Source organism: Acanthopagrus latus, chromosome 17 (assembly GCF_904848185.1).
Source record: "Acanthopagrus latus isolate v.2019 chromosome 17, fAcaLat1.1, whole genome shotgun sequence".
Taxonomy (NCBI): domain Eukaryota; kingdom Metazoa; phylum Chordata; class Actinopteri; order Spariformes; family Sparidae; genus Acanthopagrus; species Acanthopagrus latus.
This window is the reverse complement of record NC_051055.1, coordinates 11,647,685-11,673,053: the sequence shown is the minus strand read 5'-3', so window position 1 is coordinate 11,673,053 and position 25,369 is coordinate 11,647,685. Positions and strand designations below refer to the sequence as shown.

General features: G+C 39.6%; 1 protein-coding gene across 2 annotated transcripts in view; it reads left to right on the top strand.

Annotated features, from left to right (window-relative positions):
• The window catches only part of triob (trio Rho guanine nucleotide exchange factor b), a 105,496-nt gene that overhangs the window by 25,926 nt on the left and 54,201 nt on the right, over nt 1-25,369 (top strand). For both annotated transcript variants that reach the window (XM_037075717.1, XM_037075718.1), the window contains exons 3-8: nt 13,407-13,481; nt 14,948-15,062; nt 17,002-17,194; nt 18,252-18,356; nt 18,541-19,008; nt 19,896-20,018. In XM_037075717.1, the coding sequence (XP_036931612.1) occupies nt 13,407-13,481; nt 14,948-15,062; nt 17,002-17,194; nt 18,252-18,356; nt 18,541-19,008; nt 19,896-20,018 (1,079 nt within the window). The remainder of the gene's footprint in view (nt 1-13,406; nt 13,482-14,947; nt 15,063-17,001; nt 17,195-18,251; nt 18,357-18,540; nt 19,009-19,895; nt 20,019-25,369) is intronic.

The following is a 25,369-nucleotide window of genomic DNA, read 5'->3' as shown; positions in this document are numbered from 1 at the left end:
GTATCGTGATCAATTTGTTTGTTACTCTGGTGTCGAGTTGATTTTGAATTCTGGTCATATTTTACACGTTGCATCAAAGTTTAGTTCCAATCCAAACTTGTTATCTTGATTTTCTCAGATTTTTCTTTTTCATTTTCATATTTTTAGAATTGGTGAGGCTATCTATTCTATTTTTTAAAGGTTATTATAACACGTTATATGTTTTGCCATTGCACAACAAACTAACAAGGCATCTGCTGCTTCAAAGGCCTGACCTTCTACACACTCAATCATCTGTTTTTATATCTCTGTCAAAGCTGACCCATACGCTCATTCTCAGAGGTGACAATCCCTCCCAGTTATTTATTCCAACGGGATCATTCAGATATGTGACCTGCCCCGCTTGCATACACATACAACAGGACAGACCATACTTTGAACTCCCAGAGACAAGAGAAGGCTATCAGCTCTCACACACACAATACATGAACACCATAGATGTAACACAGTTAGCTCTCTTTTTGCTTGAATAATAACTATTTAAACCATTCTCTAAAACCAGGAAACGTGTTTTACACTGCAGTCTTGGAGATTGAGTTACAGTTGGATCGCTGTTTTGGAAGCTCCTTTGTGTCACGTCAGTACACTTTGGATTATTATCCGTGAAACAGAACATGGCTAGTCTGGCCATGTTGTTGCGGTTCTACATTGGTTTTTTCAGGGAAAGAAGGGGTCGGCTGACTGTGGAACCATGTCAGACACCTAACAAAACTGGTATGTGATCTGAGAAACTTCTGTTGAGAGGGATAGTAAATAAAAATAGGAACATAAGTGTCTGTTTGTTTGACAATTTTTTGATTAGATTGCTGTGTTAAATGCCTTTATATAATGTATTGCAGCCTGCCCATTGTGCCAACATTTTCATATCAAGATGATTAATTTGCTGCAGCTTGAGCGTTGATGCTTGTTAGTCACTGAAGTCTTAGTTGCTGGATTGTGACTTATTTTGGCCTTGCTTTTTGAGCTCCATGTCTCGTAAAACCCATTTTTATAGTTTATCCGAGCTTTCTTCACAATTTGGAAAAACAATGGTAATCTCCCTTCTTGACTCTTTCATTTGAGACGCTACAAAGAAACTTAATTTCTCTCTAGGAGTAAACAGTGAATAAAGTCTTTGTTTCATTTCCTCGGTTCAAAAGATTTCTGGCTCCCAATCAAGCCACTGTTTTATGAAAGGTGATATGCCTTGGTATTTGCATCAAATTAATTACTTACATAATTTGGTCTCAATGACTTTATGCACAGATGAAGATTGACTGTTTACTGATGTGAAGATGGCATAAAGGTTTAAATATAAACTTAACAGAGAAATGAATGAATATAAATTTAACTGAGAAATGAATGATCTGATTATTAATCAGATGGCATCAATAGATATATCATGTGGTATCAGCTTTTCTAAAAACAGTTCCTAAAATATTGTATCTCAGGACTAATGATTCAGGACTTGTTGAAATTGACCGAACACATTTTTTGTTGCTTTTTTAAAGAAAACAAGATGAATTTGCCTGAGAACTGATTGTTTTTTCTGTGCGTGTGTCATGAGTTACATAAATCATCACTATACTCTTGACAGATACACTTGATGATAAGGAAGACATTATTTACATTAAGGGTCCTTAAGTGCTCCTGTGCAAAAGCTCACAGTCACCAACAGAGTCTGAGTATTAGTCAGAGAGAAGATTACAACCAATCATTATTAAAGCCTATTTCACCCGCAAATCCACCAGCGACAACTGTTTGGCTGGCTTAACTTTTTTTTCCCTGTGAGTAGCTAGCCAGCCACACAGGGGAGAAACTGTTTAATGCAAAGCAGCACTTGTCACTAAATCTTGTTTTGGGGAGGGGTTAGTGACATGGGGGGAAACGGCCCCAAAAAAAGCCAGTTGGTGAAGGCAAAGAGGAGCTGGCAGTGCCTTTGGCTTTCTGTGGCTCAGTGGGTGGCAGGGCGTTGGCCAGTATATGGCGAGGCGGTTGTTCAGTTGCCTTCACGCCATACAACAATGGTTTGGTTTGGAAGCTGGTAGGGTGATAACTGCTGTAGACCTGTGTAGGGTCAAGTGTAAGCCTAGATTGATCGGGACGGCTCAGAGCTGGTTTTGGTTTATGATGGCAGTGCTGGATAACCACAGCTGGCAGTACGCCCAGGCTGGGAAAACCCTGATCAGACTCTCAGGTAGTATTCTCTGTCATAAATGTATTCTCTCATGTTCTTGTTTGTTTTAATGGATATCAAAGTATTAAGACAGCATCACATTAACTGAACAACTAGATTGTGTGCAGTAAAAAAATGAAAGATTAACCTACACTTGTTTAAGGGCTCTTTAAGAAAATGCCTTTAAATCTTTAAAGATAATTTGATATTGATGATGTAGAACCTCATTACCTATTATTATATGTTGTTTATGCAGATACCTTAGATATTATTCATGTGTTGCATTGTTTTATGTTTTTTAAATGATGTGAACCAGGCGGTCTTGGCAAAGTAGGAACTTAAGTAATAAACGCAGATGTTTTGAATTAAAATATTGTAGTATCTTCACAAATTACTGTGTTCTGTTTCAAACTAGGCATGTGAAAGTGATTTAAAAAGAGTCTTTATAATGCAAATTAGAAAAATCGCCGCTCTCTTCACTGTAGAGTTTAGGGAGAGAGGAGGGAATTCCTCCCACTTATAAAAAGGACTAAATCACAGCCTGCAGCTTTCTAAACTCAACTGCAGTTTTGCGTTATAAGAAGTTGCTGAATGACTGTTATTTGTTAAGCATCTAAACATTTTTATGCATTTGTAAAACAAAAAAAACTCCCTTTATTATAGTGATGGATTTACTGTTTTCATCTGTGATCTATTTGGCAGCTAATCAGTAATCCAAGGGCCAACAGACTCTGTGACATTTAGTATATCTATAGCCTCGGAGGAGTAAATAATGAGCTGTAACTAACCCTCTGCTTATGCTCTTGTTGTGTCCTGGACACAAAGTAGAATGAAAAACAAATGCACATTGTTACAAGAAAGTCATCTTGTGCAATGCAGCTGCATTATTGCAATTCCCTAGAAGGAATTCCCCTATCACAACACAATGCAAACAGTAAATAAAACAGGTGTGTAGTATATAGTACATATAATATAATAGCACATAATGTTCAGTTTTCAGTGAGGCTGTGTCAGTGTGTGAGATTAAGGTTTTCATTTGACTTTGTGGCAAGTTATGTGTGTAGTTATTCAAAATCCTGGTAATGTTTTTTGTGTTGCTGAGGCTGAACTGTGACTTTGTTGCTCTATGACATTGAAATTTTTCAGAACAATTTTTGTCATATTATGTTTGATAATGATAAGTGTTACATAGATACAAAAGGGTCACACATTTTTCTGAATTAAATCTGATGCGAGGTAAATTAATGTAACGATCAGTCCACCTAAATAGTGACACATAGAGCTAATTTACTGTGTTTGTGTGTGTGTCAAATGTTTGACATAATTCTGGGACATTTGTGAAGTGAAGAGGATAATAAAAGGCCACCACTCATGCTTAAGCAGTCCTCTCTTCAGTTCAGTTTATGGGTCATTGTGCTCAGCTTGTATTGTGTTGCACAGACACAAAAGTTGCAATTGGATATAGAGAGAAGAAAAGTTGCTTGAGTGTTGCTGTATAACTGAATACAATTAGAAAATGTAAAATTACAAATCCAGATTTGATTTTAACAATGGCATAGCTGTCAGTGCTGAGAAGAATTGGTAAATCGAATCGAACACAACCAAATACTTGGTAGCTAAAAGACAATACAACCTGACTACCACTCTTAATAAACTTGCTTAGTTGCCAAGATGAGGAGCCTACAGGGATGTCTGAGAGATGACTGCTGTGAGGTGATCAGGAGAAATAGTGCTATTTGTCATGAGGAGAGCATTGTAGAATGAGATCATGACAAAGGATCAAGATAAAGCTCAGGAAACGGCTTCTGGCTAAGGTTAATTTGAAACACGACCTGGGACAAAACTAGTGTGTCATCAGCCCAAGTTATTACTTGTGACTATTACTGTGCAATTAATTGATCGGTCTTTTCACTTGGGTCAGGTAACCCTTTTGTCCTTATACAGGACCTTTCACTTCGATAGTTAGATCAATACAAAAAGTCTTTGTCAGGCCCTTTAAAAGCTAGTATCAAAGCACATTACTTTCATAGTGTCCTGACTGTCACTGCTCCGGGAAATGTAAACATGTCATCCATTAGATGACCAATCAGATTTTGTTGCAGACTCTCTGTTGCAGACTCTAAACCTATTATACAGACACCGTAGCTGCACCATCTTTTATGGACCCTTGGAGGCATTGTTACTACAGTCCTTCTTTTTAAAGGCTAGGTAGATATTAAATAGAGTTGATAATGACAAGACAAGTGCTTCTGATCAAAGGGCTGCTGCTTCAAGCCTCGGTTCCTGACAGTAATGTGCCAAAAAGGCCTTGTTCCTGTCACTTGTGCCGCTGGTGTAGCATTGACTCCATGTTCTCATCCTTTTAAATCAAGCAGAATTGTAGTGTGTGGACACAAAACTAAAAAAAAAACAAGAGCATTAAGTATGGGCAAGTGACACAGAAGGTTGCCAATAGTGAGGCCTAGGGGAACACTAAGTATGTCAGAAGTCAATAGATTCAACGGAGGGAGGGGAGAATACATAGACAGACAGGGTGGTAGAATGTCCCATTAGAGATGAGAAACAAAGGCGAAAAAGGGAATAGAGGAGATTTGTAAATTGTACACGGAGGTGAGGTTGTTATCCATGCTCACTGAGGTGTGAAAGGAATAGAGAAACAGCTGTAGCACCAGATTAAGAACACATACAGTACTTAGATTTTGTCAAGGTTTATTACAACCTTAAACAGATTACAAATGAAGCAGCTACACACTATGCATTTTCTTATTTGTGCGACATGCGCTTGGTCGTCTCCAGGTTGTATGTGTTTTTGTGTGTTCTCTTCATCTTCTAAATTATATCACTGTTAGTGCTTTTACTACACACACAAGTCGCAGCACTCAAAGTGTTCATTCAGAAATGTATGTGGTGTTATGTGTAGCTCTGCAGACTTGTGTGCACAGATGTCAGCACAGTAGTTATATTATATAGCATTGTATATGTAGGTTTCACTTAAGAGTTTTGTTGTGTCATGCTCGATATCATCTGTTCCTGACGTCTCATCATATACATTTGGTTTTGTCTCTACTAACAAAACCCAAATATGTCCAAAAATGTACAGCAGTTCAGCCACATACAAATACAGAAATGCCATCTGAAGCAGTGGTCTCTGGTTTGAAACAAAAAAAATCCATTGCTTTGCATTAACAAATGCATCATCATCTGACTTGCAAGTCAGCTTATATTAATGTAATCTGAATGTGATATGTCATATATTGTAGAAATTTTGATATGACAGAAATAACATATGCACATGTTACATGTCTTTAGTTTTCAGCAACATATGATGCCAACATTTCATTAGGCAACCTGGCTTGTAAAAGTATGGAAATCTTGGTGGTGATGTGCTGAAACCTTTAAAATAAAAACACTAATGGTGCTCTTACAGTAAAAGTAGTCGTTGCCTACATCATCATGTATCCAATGCTCACATTTTAGTTTGAGCAAGACCTGGAGAAGTGATCAAGTGATCAGCTAGTGCTGAAATTATTGATTGATTGATTGATTGGTTATCTTGGTTGATGAATTTTAAAATAATCCCAAATATTCATTATTTCTGGTTTCTTAAATGTTAAAAAGTGTGCTCCTTTTCTGTTTTGTGTTGCATTTTGGTGCATGGGAGCGCTGGCAATAATAATAATAATAATAATAATAATAATTAATTAATGTAAAAACCAGTAGCTTAACAAAATTAGGACCAATCCTTTTAACCTATGAAAAGTATTTTATACAGTCCATATACTCTGCTTAGTTTGAACAAATTGCAGGAAGAAACCTATAATAACAGTTCTTCAGTAGTGGTACAGCATTGTTTTGTCGGACGGCGCCACAGTTACAGTTACATGAACATTTAACACAGTTCCAGAGCTCCACCATGAGATCAGTTTTTGTTTCCTACCCTTCCCATTTGTAATGACTTATTCATACTGTTTTTTTGCTGTGCTTAGGGGTTATATCCAGGTCGAGGGGTTGCGGTAGGAGCAAAGTGTTATTTTTACTGTAAGCCACACTGTAACAACAATATGAGAAACCCGATGAAAGTTGAGCTCACCACAGTCCCCAGGCCCCCTGCCAGCTCTAGCTGAAGGTCACACAATTGGAGTAGGATAGAGGCTGCTAGAAGTGGCTTTGTTGGAGTGGGATAGGAAGACTGTGTCTGAGAGCGAACACTTTGGAAAATAAATAAATGAAAGGGAGTAGAAGAGAGGGTAAAAAAATATAGTAATGGAGCAAGAGGCACAACAAGAAAGAGCTGGAGCTCCAAGTTGTTTATCTCATCCCCCTGTTGCACCAGGGCAGCATGCGCTTGCTGTTATTCTACTCGGGGTTGTCACACAGGGGACGTGACAGACAAGCAGCTTGTAACAGCTCATCATATAGACCAGGCTCAACACTCATATTGCCCACAACAACATGTAGGGCAATGACAGCAGGTTATCTGTACACACTAGGGGGTTACAGAAAAACTACACAACATAGTATCTTCTTATGGCAGATACACAATGACAGTAGATACTCTATGTAGATAAAAACAAGCTGTGATTACAGACCTAAAAGCGTAAGTGGTCATTTAAGTGTCATAGGTGAGATAGCTAAAGAATCCCAATTTAAGATCAACATTAAACTGTGAAAATATGCAGTTTAGTATGTTTGAGTGCTTTAGACTGCCGAGTATTGTTTTGTTTGATCTTTAAATGCAACTCAAGCTGCTGGTATTGGCTTGTTTAAAACTCCCTGGTGATTTGGACATTTGTGACTTTTCTCTGCCTCAAAGAGCTGACACATTAAAACTTCAACAGCACCACAACACAGAGGAGCTCGCTGACGTTATTGTAGGCTCTCTGTCAGTAGTGGTAGACATTTGGAGCTGGAAGTTTCCTGGAATACCCTGGTGTTACTTTTCTCAGAGTGAGGTATCGATTTTGTGTTGTGCTGGAGTGAATTCCCTGGTGGATCTACTGCGGCCTACTGTGCCCTGCTTTCTGCCTGGGCTCTGTAAAGTTTTACCCATAAAACTGATAAAGTGGCACATCCCTTTCTCCAAAGGAGCACTATTCTTAGAGCCTTGCAAATGGTGCCAGTCATGCTGCTGTTCAGTGAAACACAGGTCAGAACTCAGGCACACACACACACACACAGGCATGCGTAAGAACACAAAGTTACGAATGTATGCCTGTAAAGATGTGTGCATGCACACATACACAGGCTAATGCACACACACTTTAACTCTATCTAACTAACTCTTAACTCAGTATTGACTATGATCTGCTTTTACGTCCTCTGGTCCTGCGCTGTTCAAAGCTCCCCACATTCTGAGCTGGTCCAAGTTAGGCCCAACTGAGCCAAACCAAGCTGAGCAGTGTGATAAATGCCTCCCAGGTGTCTCCTTTCACTCAGAATCATAGTAAGGTTCACATATTGGGCTCTGACCCAGAGCAGAATATGAAAGAGCCATCTGAAATCCATCACAGTCACATGCACTCTGAATCTTCGCATAAATTCTGCAAGAGCTCACATTTATACAGCTGTGATTACAAATAAATAATGAAAATGTATTTGTTGTATCTGTACTCTAAAATACTGCTGAATGAAATTGCTGCTGGGTGAAAATCGTATAAAATGCATTTCATAGTGACTACTGCTCTGAATCTTTGGATCTCATCACAGTTATCCTCACTGGCTGGAGGAATATGTGTTATCAGCTACAACCAAGGAATTGTACTGTAGTATTTCGGCAGTATTATGTAGTAGGCCTGGTATTTTCTGCTGTATTACACATACAGCCTCGCTTGTAATTGCTCTGAGTTTGAGGTTATGAGGTTATGAGCCAGAGGATTGGCATCATGTGGTTTGCCAGGCTGTGCAGATGCACCATGTACAGTCTAGCCTGTGGTCGAAAGGATTGGAAGCAAAGGGATTGGCACAGTGAGTGCACCGAGGCCGTCTGTTCTGACGAGCTGTTGAAAGACGGCATGAATATGCAGTTGTTTTCATTTTGGGTTTAAGAGTTGGGGTTTGTAGGTAAAGAAATTGTGTCTATTCAGACATGTTGCAATCTCGGTCAGGGGTTTATAAGATTTTTCCGTTCTGATCTAAACTTAGTACGTACATTCCTCATGCATCTCATTAAAGCCCTCAAGAAACAAGTCTTTAACCAAGTTTGGATGCTAAAGGATGAAGGATGTTTTCAGTCTGTGGTGTGAAGAACTTGGTGCAAGGCACAAACACAGTCTGTTCTGTAGTAGTGTATTCAGACCAGCATGTGAGTGTTTCCAGCCAGGGCAAGAGGAAATGGATTGGCACACTTTCTGCACTGATGTACTGCCTGTGCTACACAGTGATGTGAATTTAAGGATTTAGGGAACAATCCTTGTGGTGGGACAAGAAGAAGGCTTGAGCAGAGTGGATCTGAGTAGCTGCCTCTCTGTTTCCTTTCTAAATTCATGCAGAAGAGTGGAAAGGCAGCACACTCACTGCTCTAGCTGCATGTGAAATATTCTCACAGTGATTGAGCTTTGTGAATACACAGTCTGGGAAATGATTTAAAACCAAGCATGAAACCATTCAGTCCCATGTGTAGGCTATGTCATTCTGTGTTTTTAATTTGAATGGAAGCTACAATTTAGTGTCTTCACATCTTTATTCTGTGGTCTTGTGTTTTACTAGAATATCACGGCAAAGGCAAAACCAAAACGGTTGGCTGACCTTTGAGCTGCATAAAAGTGAACAATTGGACAAGTCACTGCCTTCACTGCACAGACAAAGTTTGCATTAGTACAAATCTGGCAAGCCATAGTTAGAATTTTACAGGATATTTGATGTCCATGATAGAACTATGAATGATAGCTAATGGTCTTACGTTTTTGCACACTTGTGGGAAACAAAACCAGAGTCTGTTTGTCTTCAAGTCCTTTTCTTTTTTGCGTGATTCCCTTAGCAAGATGAGAAGAGAAAAATGCATTAACTTTATAGCCTTTTTCTATCGGCTCGCCACACTTTATTGCATATTTATTAAATGGAAAAGAGCTACAGTAGGGGGGACAAATCATTCAAGAACATCACAAACTGCCTAGATATGTAGCACAGTGACAATGTTAATTACCACTTTGACAAAAGGTTCTACTCTTACACTTCGAGTTGCATAGCTGACAAGCAAGAGCATTATTTTATATCATGCATTATGTGATGTCAAGCCAGGACGAGGACAAAATACGCCACATGATGTGCTGTCATTGTTCCTGTGATGAATGTATGCACAAGGTGTCTCCATCACTAAATCTGCACAGAGAAAGAGAGCATAAATGCACACTTGTATGTGTGTTTCTGTGCGTGTGTGTCATGACATGCGACACTCCTGCATTGCTTATGTCTAAATGATCAACTACCTGTCATGTGCGCAGTTGATCTCCTCTTCCCACAGTCATCACCTTGCGTTTGCTGTTACCATGCAAGGACAGATTTGTCACAGAGAGCTATGTTTCCTCTTCATTTTCCTGCTTTGAATCCTAGATTGAATGTACAATAATTAAAAAGAAATAACCTGTGGTAAAACCCTTATTTCTTGGACGAACACTGCATTTTGCCTGACTTTACAGGGCACTGACTGCAAGCTGCCAGTAAAATGGATTGCTCTCATTATGAGTGTGTTATGAACAAGCAGTCTGTGATTGAAAAGCTTTATTTCATGCTCGGCAGACTTGTAAATGAGGGGTTGTGTGTAGTGAAGAGAGGAGATTGTCGTGTGTGCCTGTGTGTTCTGGTGTGTTAGTGTGTGTAGCGAGAGGCGATGATGGGTTTTCATGAATCACTGTGTGTAGGGTAATACTTTATTTCCAAGAGATATTGTGTGGGTTATTGCTGCATATAAACATGATAATTTTAGGAAGGGATGTGCGATTGCATATACTTGCAACATTGTACCTATATTACTGTTTACAGTGGAAGTAATGTACTCCTCACCAGCAGTGTTGTGAATTTTGCTGCTCTTTTTTATTTGTCATCATGCAACAGGATTATTCCAACCTGACCTCCACAATCCAGTGTTACAGCATAAAGATATGTAACTTGTATGGCAGCAACATCTGTTTCTAGCTTCCTGTAGCCTCCCACATAAACCCAAAGTGCGTGTATGTCCAGCTCTGTGCCAGACGCTGATGTTCAAAAAGGTGACAAACTAGTTTTAACAGGGCTGTAGCAGTATACCAGAGGTCAGTGTTGGCCATATGCCAGTGCCAGTGTTTTACATAAACCACCACAGTGAGGAATGTGTCTGGGCACACTTCACAGGAAGCACACACACATGTGCTAACACACAAAGTAGAAGGGGCCCTGAATGTTCAATGCACACATGCTGGAGTCCACATCTTTGTTTCTAAAATCTTTCAAGCTATGGGCTTGCTCAGTCTTCTTACCATGTTCTCTGTGTGTGAGAGACAGATAGAGAGGGATGGTGGGCTGGATGAGAAAACAGGTGCAGCAGGTTATAAAGAGACAGCCAGCAACAGAGATGGAAAACTACAAGTATGGATTGCGAGGGATTCACTGAGTTACTCAGCATCCTTCTTGCTCTCCTCTTGCCAGCTGTGGAAAGTCAATAAAACCATCACTGCCACCTCAGTCCATTCTCATCTCAGCTGGTTGTGACATTAGCTGGAGTCAGGTTGTGTCCAGTCCGGCCACTTCACCCACTGTGAGCTAATGTGCTGTCATCCAGGCCTGACTGCCGCTCCCAACTCCCTCAGACCGTGGATGAAATTGATATTACAGAACCTGTAGGAGTTACTTAGCTGTCTCTTTCTGCAGTCTCCTCTGTCTGTATTATTAGCCGTCTTGCTATACACTGCAGTTTTCATCTGTCCCCTTATTCCTTTCTTCACTGTCTCACATGATTCATTATCAGCCCGCGCTTCTCCGTTCCCTATCCATTTCACTTGCCTTTGATCCATTTATCTTTTCATCTGTCTATCCGTCCATTTATATGACTTTCTGTTGTTCCATCTCTGTCATTACATTGCATTCTACCCTACTTTTTTACTCCATCTCCTCGGGTTGTAACCCATTTGCAACCTGAAAGAGTCAGTCACAGGTTTAATGATACTCATGTGGAAAAATGTCTTCATTTTACTATTTTGCTCTCTGCTTGTATCAAGCTCTGTGGGCTGAATAATACTGAAATGTTAAAAGCAAAATACTGAACATCTAGTAATCACCAGCTCCTTCTTTAGATTAATGCTTTGAATCATGACTGATTTTTGTTTAAGGGCATTTGGTTTGTGTGTGTGTGTGTGTGTGTGTGTGTGTGTGTGTGTGTGTGTGTGTGTGTGTGTGTGTGTGTGTATGCATGATTCAGCAGTCTAGCCACTATCTAATTAGCTAATTTCCATTCTTACTCAGTGTGATTAAATGTTTATATTATAACTGTCAAAGCAAAACAGTGTTTATGTAAAGTTCTTTGCTCTTTCCTCTACAGTATTTCTTTCCCTTTATGACCCCTAATCTCTGTTTACCAAAACAGAGCTTAAAAATGTTTCTCATATTTTCATGTTTTTGCCCCCCAGATTACATTCATCCCATTCTGACATTTTTTTTATAAACACATCAGCAAGAAAACACGTACCGTATTTAAAGCCCCAGGGAAAGGGGATATTTTGGAGGAACTTAATGTGTTTCCATAACAGGGCCCAGAGTCTAAATGAAGGTCAGAAACATTCCCACTCAGGGGGGTAGTACTTAAACAAAAGTAAAAGGGCTTGGGAATGATGCCGCTGAAAATTTTAGATTGGTTTAATACTCACAGCATTTAATTTCAACCATCGTTTTTAAAATTCTTCAGCCGCAGTCCAGTTTGCGTGTTTTTCACTGTCCATCAACTTAAATTTCAGAAGACAGACGTGAAGCAAAGACAAGCAAATGGCAGATTTACATTGCATCATCGTGCACAGAAATGTCATGCAAAAATAGCCAGTTGCTTTTTCATACAGTATGTCAGCTTACTCATTAGCCTAATCCTTGTGGATCTAAAGATGAGGTTGAAACAAAGACAACAACAGACTGAAGCACCCTTTTAGTTCTGGAAACTGACATGAAGTTGCGTTTATTTTTTTAAAATTTTTACAGCATACACATGTATACATATACAGCCAATCAAATCTGTCCTGCTAAAGACTCCAACATATAAACATTAACACAAGTCTTGTACTGCACCTCCACTAATTGAACAGGCTACAAAACAAACATTCACTGGGGAAATGTGCACTGCTGTTTTCATCAGTAATTAGCTGCTCAGCTGCAGCACATTAAACAGCATGTAAACGTACCTGCAGATGTCATTTTGGTTCAGTTAGATACTGACATGGTTCTTACTCTTCAAAATCACTGTTAACAACATGCTGTGTGCCCGTGACAGGTTGACTCCAGCACAAGTTTATTTACTTTGGCTTGTGTTTACTCCGGTGTAACACCTTCACTCTGCTGTCAATCAAACACAAAAACTAACACGCCCTTCCAGCTGCTTTGATGAAAATGAGGATTTCTGATATTTTTTTCTTCATTTTGATAATAAACATCTATTAGGAATTTAAATCCATTAGCATCAAGTTTATTCAGTCCTGATGTTTTTTAAAAAAAATCAATAGCCTTCTTTTCTTTTCTTTTCTCTTAAGTTCTGAGTTTACTGAGGTCCAATATAGTGCAGTATGTCTTAAGGTAAAGTAAGCAGTTTATAGATAGTTATTGGGCTTTTTACAAGCATCGCTTTTGATATTAAAGTCTGTGTCACCAATAAGAGAAAACATTGATTTAAATGCTTCTTCCAGTTCAGGTTCAGCTGGCATCAGAGACGATAAGATAAATAAACATAGGACTATCAGTAAGATCTATAATTCCCAATTATGATTTGCTGTTACCATGCAAATTCAGATACATAGTCCTGGTATATTTTATGTGTGTGTGTCAATGTGCTTATTGTGTGACACTGTTGTCTCTATATAACATATCAAAGGAAGTGGGTATGTATGAGTGGCTTTTATTAAGCCATACTGGTTAAAACAAGTAGTGACAAGCACACGTCAGGTGGCCACATTGGTGTGAAATTGAATACAAAAAAACATTAAGATTGGTGTAAGTTGCCGTTTCAGTGTTTGCCTCCTGACCTTTTTTTTTCTCTGTGTTTCAGGGTTTCATCGCAATGAGGATATGAAGGCCATTGATGTGCTTCCAATCCTCAAAGAGAAGGTCGCCTTTCTCTCAGGTCAGATGTTTATAGTTACAGTATATATCTCTGATATAAGATTGTCTTCACTCCATAAAGCTATAAGACTTGTACCTTTCCTTATTTGTCCCTTCCCAAAAAAAAGTCCAAAATGTTTCATGTTTCAAATAAAGAAATATATTTCAGAAATTAGATTTTTTTGGGTTATCATTTTTTAACAAGCTGGTATTGGCCTTAATGTCCGATAACCTTCTTAAATCTTTCAAACTCTGTCCTGTAGTTGTTTGAAGTTGAGCTATTGCTGCAGAGACCGTGCATGAAGGGGATTTGTGTCATACATGTATTGTATTTCTGTTTTGACACAAGACATTTATCAAAAGAGGCAAGTGCATGAAGTAAGGTGGAGTCATCAAAGACAAAAGCGAAGAATTCAGTCTCATACAGTGAGTGTCTGCTTGTCAGAAAGACACCTTTACTCTCAGCATATGACATTTTTAGCGTTTAAGTACTTTTCAAGAGTTCTGAAGTCATCCTCTTCCTTGTAATAACTATACAATCAGCACCATTTAAAGGCTTTGTGTCTCTTTTGTTGAAAGATGTCATAGTTACCTCTGCCAAGGATGTTTACTCAGTGCCACTCAGTTTAAAATGGATACTGTATATCTGTTAAAGCTGCACTATGTAGCTTTGGGAATTACATTTTAATGTAAAGAGAACAATCTTCATTGACTAATGTTGTATGCATTAACAAAAAAAATAACAAACCCTCTTTGTTTTCATACCTGAGTAAACTGAATAAACACACAACAAACTGAACAAACTGAAGGACAACACAATTTCATACTGTTTTACTTTGTTTAAATTTAGCTAACCCTGATCACACTTTTCAGAAATGAAAAAAAATTCTCAGTTCGTTATGTTCATTTATATGTTGATATTAAAAATCTGAGTTTGAATTTCTTTTCCAAAACTACATAGTGCCCCATTTAATTTCCTGACATGGCAGCTTGACTGTTATTTAGTTGAAAAGTCAAGCTCTTTGATATCTACTTGTTGGGTTATTTAAGTGCGCTCACTTAGTCCTCTGACCTGTTTCTGACTCGTCTTGTTCTGACTGACCTTTACCCCATTAATGTTGACTACATGGTCACTGCCATAAGTGACTTTGAGAGAGTGATTTTCGCTCTTCTTTAATAGTGTTGTTTGTTTATGCAGTGTCTGACTAAAAGGCTAATAGTCTTGTCATCATGCCTCTAGTTTGAGCTCTGACTCTTCAGTTTGACTCAGTATAGTTATGACTAACTGCAGAGATCTTCAGAGAGCGTACCCATAAGAGATAGCTGCTGTCATCTCAGAGACCTGCTGCAATAACTTAAAATCTTAGGGTGTATGTTTGGTGTTGTCTGTTAGGTAATCTTTGCTGAAGCCATGCACATTATATGAGCATTGTCATCACGGGAAGTAGCTGTTACTTAAACATTTATCTGTCTTGTTTCTACCTAAAGGCGGCAGAGACAGACGTGGAGGTCCTGTTCTCACCTTTCCAGCACGAAGCAATCATGACAGAATACGGCCCGAAGACCTGCGCAGGCTCATAGCCTACCTGGCTACTATCCCAAGGTAGGAAATGTGCTTAAAACACACATACAGTGTTTAGTGGAGAATCACACCAATGAACAAGTGCACAATCTCATACATGCACTGACTTATAGACCCTGCTCTAAATCCTGGGTTGATTTGAAACAGACTCATCCTCTCAGCCTCTAATGCAGTTATATTCACACACATCTCATCACTCTCTCTGTGTCACTGACTTTCCCACCTTGCTTGGATTTGAAATGCTTAAGGATAACCTGAGGCTACGAAGAGCTGGGATGGTTTTGTTTTAGATTTTCTGTGATGTTTCAACCCCCCCCCCCCCCTTCTCATTTCCTCCCAACTCACGAGAAAAAGCTGCAACTCCTTATGTAGGTTGCCACCATTAGCAACTCTTGCTTCTCTCATTCTGCTATTGATACTGTCTAGTTAGAGTGGGTCAGTTCTCATTAAACAAAGCGTCAGGGCAGTTCACTTTTCTTTCCTGTTTCCCTGTTTGCACTGTTTTATCGTTTGGACTCAAGTCTATAAACTACTGCAGGAGGCATGCAGCCACAGAATGTCCTTGCAGAGCTGCAATCGCTCTCTAGTTCTGTGCCAGCTGATGTTCAAGTTGAGAAGCACGTTTCCTTCACATTTAACACTTCGCTCCAGGGTGTTCTGTTTGGAGTCGCTTGTGATTAGCTTGGAGGGAAGCTTGCGCTCCTCAGTTCTGCTGCTTCTGATCTCCCCTGTGTTGCACTTTCAAGTGCTTTGCAGGTCTACTGCTTTAAGTCTTTTTCTTAGTAGAGTTTTGTCTCGAGGCAAGAGGCGATCCAGATCTAGAAAAACTGGGTCCAGATTTCTTTAGGGCTCCTTGAAAGCATTCTGGGATGTCCACAAGCAAATAAAAAAAATAATGCTTGACGTGTGAGTGTATTTCTGTCAGCAGTTGTCAGTATGATACCAATTTTTGTAAAGTAAATTGTATGCAAGTCTTTTGTTAAGTCCAAGAACAAACTGTTAACGAGACGACACCTGCAACAAAATATTTTCATGTCTTTTCAGAGGTGCATTAAAAAGATCGAGTTCACATGAACTGCAGGATTTTATGTTATATGTCTAGTAGATGTACTAGTTGCAGTTGGTGCACAAAAACTTACAGGCCTCCAAAAGGCTCAACTCTTAGGGAACTGTGTTGAGATGTGAAATCAGAGGGGAGAAAAGGTCCATCTGAGGTGGCCAGCCAGGTTTAGAACAAGGTCAGATTCCTCTTCTCCTCAGCTTGATTTCTCTTTCTCTCATCTAAATATTTTTTCTGTCATTCCCTCTTTTTCGGTTAATCTGCCCCCCCCCCCCCCCCCCCCCCCCCCGCCCCCCCTCTCTCTCTCTCTCTCTCCTCTCCCTCCTCTACACTCTGTTTTTCTCTACCCATTTGGCTGCCGATCTGTTTTCAGAGAGTGAGGTCAGAGTGAGTTAGAGCAGGAGGGCCTGCGTCTGTTTCTGTCTCTTAGCTAGTCACATTCAGATTAAAGCCTTTCACACTGAGAAACAGCCTTTTATGGACTTTTACAGCAGCAGGACTCCTGGTAAGCAGCAGTGGAAATTTCAACGGTTGTGTTTTAACTATTTTTTTTTCCTCCCCAGGTGCTCTGGAGATTTACATGGGATCTTTTCACTTTGAATCTTATTGGTATCAACCTTTTGTAAAAAAAAAAAAAAAAAAAAAAAAGATAATAATAATGAGTCATTTCATTTTTTGGCTTCATAGTGTCTCTATTTCTGTTACTTGGGCAGTTACAATAATGTGACTCAGTAGTTTGACATTTTTGCTTTCGGCTCATTCAGGTTTGTTCATTCTTAAATCAATCACATCTCTCTCAGATACTCTAAAGGTTTAATGTTAGCATTATAAAAGGATTTAAAAGTAATACAATTTGTTATTCTTCTTAGAATCTGACCTCTTTGTTCATGTTTCCTACAGCGAGGAGGTGGCCAGACATGGCTTCACAGTCATTGTGGACATGCGTGGTTCTAAGTGGGACAGCATCAAGCCTCTGCTGAAGATCCTCCAGGAGTCTTTCCCATCTTGTATCCACGTTGCCCTTATCATCAAGCCAGACAACTTCTGGCAAAAGCAGAGGACCAACTTTGGCAGCTCCAAGTTTGAGTTTGAGGTGGGTGACACTCTACTTGAATTACTACTGCACAGAATGTATCTTTTTTGAACATTTTTAGCTTTTTAGCTTGGATTTAGTTGTTTATGTTACACATTAGGGGTATAGTTTCATTGTTCTCGACAAGGAATGGAGATGTTGGTAGTGCTCATCACACCAGTGTAATTCAAAATTTAAAAAATGTTGTAAACTCTTAGAGTTCCCGTTAGTTTAGCTTAGCCATCGGTCTTAATTTATCAGCTCTAATTGGACTGCTGCTCGGTGACAGTGGCTCTGTTCTGTCCCGTGTGGGTATGTAGTGCTGATATATTTAGTCCTGACCCAGTTACTATGGAAACAGGATATATAGGACATGTTGAAGCATTTTATCCCAACAGTAGTGAGTTTGGTTTGGGCAACTCACTTGTTGTTTTTGTATGATGTCAATCATGTACTTTAAGAGAGTAGCACACAATGATAAACAGGACGTCGCTGGTTTGAGTCTCTGGCTGGTTTACTTAGGGGGAAGTGATCGAGATTTGTTCTAATCTTCTTCACCAAGTACTGTTGAGTTTTCATAAATGCTGCTCATCATCCAGCAGATTAAATATATGTTTGCTCATAGTTCAAGAGAAGCTAAAACTGCAGTTACAGCAGCTATATGAGAGTGATTCCACCCCCATATCTGTGTTTCCCTTGGACTGTTTTTAATTCCTAAGACTTTATATATGTATGTGTTTGCTTCTTATTAATGATAACATGAATGCTGTTTAAAATGTCTGGAATCTGGAATTTTTTTTGGTCGCCCCACCTATGTAAACAGTAGATGAGTGGGGCCACTGACTGCACATTCTTTTCATGATCCAGGTTTAACAGGAAATATTTTGACAAGTTCACATTTCATTAGTTTGGAATATGGATAAGATGATGACTGTGTTGATGAGTCAGTCTCCCTGTTATTCCCTCTATTTTCAATGTTTTGTGCTTTTTTTCTCTTCCTGCATTCACCTCTCTTCCACCTAATCTATCTCTTTTTTTCACTTCTGACTTAATTTGTCCCACATACATCCTCCACCAGACGGTGATGGTCTCGTTAGAGGGTTTATCCAAGATCGTGGACCCATCCCAGCTGACAGCTGACTTTGAGGGCAGCTTAGAGTACAACCATGATGACTGGATTGAGGTTTGGATGCTTTTTCATTATGTCCCTTTTTCTTCAGTATTTGGCTTCAAACCCTTTTGTGTTTAATTAAGAAAACTACTTTGTTCCTTTCAGCAAGTCTTGTCTTTTAGCAATTCTCAATAAGCTTATATTCAGTAGTATTTTCATTTTGGAAAATGCAGGTCACTTTTAACTTTCACTTCAGGTGCGGCTATCCTTTGAGACTTTTGCCAGCGATGCAGCGCGGGCACTGGCACGGCTCGAGGAGCTCCAGGACACCTTGTCCCAGCGTGATCTCCCACGGGACCTGGAGGGGGCTCGTAGACTCATGGAAGAACATGCAGCGCTTAAGAAAAGAGCCACTAAGGCATCTGTGGAAGAGCTGGATGCACAGGGACGCAGGTTGCTACAAAGGCTGCAGTCACAAACAGCAGGTGGGAGTAGCGGTGAAAGCGGGTATGGTAACCGCTCTGGTGGAGCTAGTGGAGATTCCAATGACCATCATCACGGGTTCCACACACATGCGGACGCACACAACCTAATAGCTAAAGTGACAGGTTTGTTGGATAAGCTGCATGGAACTCGCCAAAATCTGCAGCAGCTGTGGCACATGAGGAAGCTGAAATTGGACCAATGTTTCCAACTGCGTCTGTTCGAACAAGATGCAGAGAAGGTAAGAGTGCTGATCTATTCTATTGTACTCTAGCGTTTATGCCATTACATGATTTAAACCATGCTGAGGATAAGCTTAATTGGTTCCACACTACCTCTTCATATTCCTGCCCCTTGCTGATTCTATGTAAATATGTGCCAGTGTGCAGTTTTTTCTTAATACATACTGGTATTTCAGCTCACACAGAAGCCAGTCTAAGGCATGAGCATGCATGCATGCAAGTCTTCACTGGGAATTTGAAAACATTACATTAATCCAGACATTTAAGTCCTCAGATCTGCTTTCATCCACATTTAGGCCATCTTAGCAAGGCTATGTATGTATATAGTGTATTATAATGCATTGGTTGACTGGAACGACTTGGTTTGGTCATGAAAGGTTGAGGTGTGCATGTTTTGTAGTACTCAAGCCCTGTTTTATATCTTGGTCAAATACTGTCTGAGCTGTGTGCTTGTGCATGGAAATGGAGAATAAATGAATATGTGTGAGTGTGTGTCTGGGGCTGGGAAACTAGCTGTATAAACTGCACAGACCTAGGGGCACATCCAGAGGCCTGCTATGGAAAGAGCAGTAATTAAGCACACCTTGTCTGTCCAACAAACTTATAGAGAGAGCAACTTAATGCCACATAAATGTAAGGTTAAACATGGTGGACACTACACATGCACAATGCTTGTTCTTTTGTTCCTACTTATTGACAATGATTTGCCGCTAGAAGCCAGTGCCGTGATGACCGATTTTAGGTTTTAGTTGCAAACCGAAAAGAACAGGCCCTCTTTTATTTTCAGTGCTGTTGTTGTGAGTAAACAGGAGACAGAAATAACCTTTTTCATTTGCGCAGCATTCTGTGAAACTAACTGCATTTTCTCCCGCTCTTCATTTTCTAGATGTTTGACTGGATCATGCACAACAAGGGGCTTTTTCTCACCAGTTACACAGAGATCGGAGGGAACCACCAGCATGCTGTCGAGCTGCAGACCCAGCACAACCACTTTGCCATGAACTGCATGGTAAGACAGTGTCTTTGTCTCTGTTGCGCACGTGCATTGCAGTCCAAAACTATTATTATTACTGTCACTCACAGTAACGAGCGAAGGCCTCACACCGCCACACACACAAACATGTGCCTCTTGTTTTTCATAGTCTTTCTCCCAAACCATCCTCTCCCTTGGGCTTTGACTCACTGTGGACTGGTATTTTCTGTCCTGCCACTTTCTGTTTCTTATTATTCAGCTGTTTTCCACTCTGCCTCAACTCTGCCCCCAAACCCCCCCCCCCCATCATGTCTTGTCACAGTGCTGTTCCCATAATTGACCCATATTGCCTCCCTGCCCCTCCCATAGCTGTGTGCTGCCCTCTGCTGCCCTGCTCTACCACCCTCCGTGCCCTATCGTACTTCAGTAGAGTCTGTGTAGCTCTACTGCTGACTAATAAGTGTGGCTGAGGACATTACATACCCCATCCACTCTGCCATCTTACAGTACTATGCTCTGCTGGTTGTTTTAACCCTTTATGGATTTCCTCATTGAAAACCTATATCATAAATTCCTGATGCATCAGTACTGTTTGTGTTCATGTTCCTCTCACAAATCTTACACATCCCTTTTATAGTCATTTCATTATTTCTTATAGTGTCACATTGCATTGTAATGACCCATATCTGGCAGATATGGCTATTCATTTTAAGTTCATACATATCAAGAATGTACAGGCTGATACATTTGGATGGTAGATTGGTTAGGTATGGTTTGGTTTGATGGAGAGTCTGTTGAATAAAACATAATTCACTTTCACCCTCTACCGGTACCTATTGTTTCTGTGTGTTCAAGGAAGAGCAGGGCCAAATGACCCAAAATCTCCCACTTAGTGTCACTGGTATTTGAAAGCATGTGCAATGCATGTTGTCAACATGAAGGCCCAGGAGCATCTTCAATGACCGGTCAAAGCCATTTCTGTTAGCACTCCAGGTTGAGATGAACTAATAATTCCCGAGGCAACAGTAGTAGAAAAGATAGATGGGACTGCTATATAAACTCAAACATATATTGACAGCACAGTATGTACACATACACACACACTCAAAGTGACCACCGCCCCCTCCACCCATTCTTCCACAGGAAGCAGCTTTTCCTCTTCCTGTTGCCTGCGTAAGTGGAAATACATGGTGTCAGGGTGCTGGTGTGTTCATTTGAGTTCATGGAGCAATAAGGCCTTTGCACTGTTGTTTGAAGAGTTTAAGATGTTTTTGAAACTTTGTAGATGAAGTGAAAAAATACACTTATACCATGTACACATTTGCCAGTTTCCACTGATGTCTAAACATCGGCACTGCTGGTTCTAAAAGATTTAATACTTCATCAACATTACTTATTGATTATTGCCATAGGCATGGGAATTCATATGAGCATTGCTAACTTTGAGTCAAGGTTTAAATCAGATGTTAATGCTGACTATTTGCAATTATGTAAGTGATAATGTGTCATGCACAACACAGTAGATGGAGTCATGTTACAGTGATGCCACCTACGGGAGGCACTTTACAAATGCAGTTTAGGAATAAAGGAGATTGGGATTATTTATCATTTTTATTTATTTGTTATCTTGTAAATGTGACATTGTTTAATTATGTACATTCAGTTACACTTGATATGAACTAATTTAACTAATACATACATTAAGAACATAAAATATATTAAAATGTAAACAACAACTAACTTCTCCGACAGCTACTTCGAGTTATATATTTAATGGCCCAGACTCATTTTTTCAGTTTGTGCTCAGTAAGTAAACCATGGTGACAACCATTTATTAGTGAACTTTTTCAAACTGCATATGTTTAAAGAGCCTTTTTTCCCCATATATGAAAATTAAATAGCATAAACATTATTTTAGGCAGCACTGATAGAGACAAATTGTTAAAAGCAGGGCTGAATGGTAGACCTAGAGAATAATGTGTCACACATCTACAATATATAGCATTAATTAACTCCAAACTATACTCTTAGAAATGATAAACAAATTATATCATGGCCGTTGATACGTGTCCTGCAGACAACCCATTTATCTTAGGGAAAGGTTCTTGTGCAGTTCCAGTTGTTATAGATTATGCTTCGCTTATCTGCCAAGATTGTGTGATGAGTCAGATGGAAGAAAGCCCGTTCCTTTAGCTCCTGTGAAGCCAAATGGAGTTGTTAATTAAGATAATGTCCTTTTATACTCTTAACTATATATACATACAGATGTGTCAGATCTATTCAGTCATACAATCTGGCAAATCTCTTTCTTGCCTCAAGAATGTCAGAATTTAGTATGAACAGATCACGCCCAGTTGAACAGTCGTCTGTGCTGGAAACTTGGTATATTGGTCTGGAGATTGGTCTCAGAAAGCCTGTAAAGGTGAATGACAGTTAGATACATTTTTAATTTTCACAGGAATGGTAGCTTTTATAAAAAAAAAAATTAGGAAAGATTTGAGCTTTTTCTTTCTGGGGTTGTTTTGTCATTACTGTAATTATTTATTGCACACTCTGTTAAGAATTATTTATCCTTTAACACTCACCTAATTCTTTTATATAGTCCATGTTTTCCTTTTGTAGTGTCGTCAGCATTTCATTCCTTTCCTTAACAAGCTCAAGTAATTTAATACCTTTCATAAAAGAGATGTTAATATTTCTGAATTTGGTCTCACAGGACATGAAGGTCAAGTAGAATACACATTCATGTACACAGTTCAGGCCTTCAATTCAATACAAGACATGAGAAGATTACAACACATACTAAATAAGTGCTAGTCATTAATACAGTGTAGATTTTGTCACGTCTGGTTTGCTTCTGGTACATTTTTTAGGTTGTGATTTTATAAAAGAAACTCACTGTAGAAGCCCAGACCGAGCATGGCTCCAAGGAGCAGACTACACAGCAACACCAAACACACTGTAGTACACCTGTAGAGACCTAATCAGAATGTAAAGTTATTGTAATTTACCATCATGACATGCTTTTGTTTTGTATGGGACTGCATGTACTGTATTTATATAATTTTAATCTGAGTGTGAAGCTTACCTAATCGAGGTGACTGCTTCTTTCCTGATCCGGGGTTCTTATTCATTGGCGGGCGTTTAATGGTGAGGTATCTATCCAAGACATGTGGTTGGAAGGGGGGTCCTGCAGTATTTGGATTTGGACGTTGAGGGCATTCTTTCTTCTGTTGTCTTGAATCAAGGCCTGATTTATGTCCTCCTGGACCATCTGTTCTTCCTGAATCATTTGTATCTCCATTTTCACAAGTATCATGTTCCAACCAATTTTCAGCATCCATTGTCATGTAGTCATCACCAGCACTGTCTGCAGCCTCAGCACCCTCCATTGTTAAATTGTTTCGCTGTCTGTATGTGACTGTTTGATATGTATATATTCCGTTGATGCAAGTGACTTGGCAGGATGGGCATCTTTAGTGGGAAGGGCTTCATAAGACCGCCTCCTACAACCTCAACTAATTTTGCGTATGAAATCATGAATTATATTTTAATAAGAGATCCCAGGAGCCAAAGAGGTGCAGGGACCAGCTCTTGGCAGTAATGTTGGATAAATAGAAGGTTCGATTATGTTCCTTAATGGCTGAAATTTTAACATGTTAGCAGAATAGAAACGGAATCAACCCTGAAGCCATGCAAATGATTTGCTCTCAGTTTATATTAAGAAAGATGTTCCGTAGAGATTAGGCAAATAACAAGGTACTGAAATTGATATGTGAGATAAGAGGTCTATGAGAATGGTGCCTGTCATTCAAAGCTGTGGTTTGAGCATCATTTGTGTATAGTAGCTTGTTTTTGTTTAGGAGGAGAATTGGATACAAGGACAAGGGTTTCATACACTTTTTGGTGGCCTCTAATATATTGGAATTTGCATTCTGCAGAATAGGTTTATTTTCAGTGTTCACTAGAAGTTAGTGACAGCCCGTTTCCTCAGCAGTAAAACGTCTGAGCCCAGTTTAGTCGGATGCATTCTCAAGTAAGTCCTCCTGCCCAAAAGGGCTCTAACACATGAGCTGCACTGAATTACAGCAAGCAATTTGTTTTCATGCTTTTTTGCCAGGGATTGGGTTTTGACAAATTTGTCATGTGACTGTGTGATATGTATGCATTCTGTTGATGCTATTGACTTGGCAGGAAGGACGTTTTCAGTGGGAGAGACTTCATAAGACCGCCTCTTACAACCTCAACCCATTTTGATGTAACCATGAATTATATTTTAAGAAGAGACTACTGCAAGGGCAGTGAATTATGATTTCAGCTACTTTTTTGCCTTCACTGACACATACAGTGTTTCATAACAGTAATTTACACACCTAGCATAGTTTATTGTGTGTGTATACATGTGAATATAACCTACAGGGCATAAATTTTACATTTGTAAAATTCGTTGAATGTGAAGTACAGAGTTTGGATACTTGGGGCTAAAAGTAAGTCAGTGCACCAGGTGGCCATTACAGAGCGATCTGGTTACATCCAGGTCTTGCCATTGTTATTTTGCAAGGCAGGAAGTAGTTATTGCTGCTGTTGTGGACAGTAGTGCATCTTTGTCTGCATGTCTTTAACAAAGCAGATACTACTCTGGCCTTGTATTTGTTTTGTTGTTTTTTTTCTCTGTAAATTTATTTCTCCTCTCTCTCTTTTTTGCCACTTGCCCTCATCAGGTTTGAATTAGGAATTTCCTCCCCCAATCTCTAACCCCACCCCTACCCCTTTCCATCCATCAGTTTTGGATTAAGACTTTACCACCCAGTGTGTTTGAGTACTCCAGCCTCTGTTATTTAATCTAATTCATAATGTCCTACAGATGGCTCAGAGGCCTACAGGCTTATTCGTTGTGACTGGGTGTGTGTTCTGCTTGAGGTCTTTTTGTGCACACATTCTTTAATAAGATCAAAAGATCCATAGTAGTTTAGAGATCATTTTCCTCTTATATTTTATTTGTGTCTTTGTGAAATGTGTGATAGGATTACTGTAGCTCCCCTGTGCACCACTGTTCTTATGTGTGTATATATATAACTTAACTCCTGCTGTATATGTGAGAGCTGTTGAGAGCTCAACATCAGACTTAAACTTTTTGATGTCAAGATTTCCTGGATTTTGGACAGTGGGGGATGTCTCTGCTTGGTTTGCTTGCAAAAACTCCCACAATTCAAAGAAAGGCTGTTCAAAACTATTTTGAACCCCTAATTTCAGAAAAAGACACCATCAGTGTCTGTGACTTAATCTCATTTGTGTTGCTAGAATCACTCTTTCTAAGACCCTCTGTTTGAAGGCTGTAGCTGGTGTTTGGTTCATCTTTCCTCCCCGTTGTGTTTGAAACAAGCAAA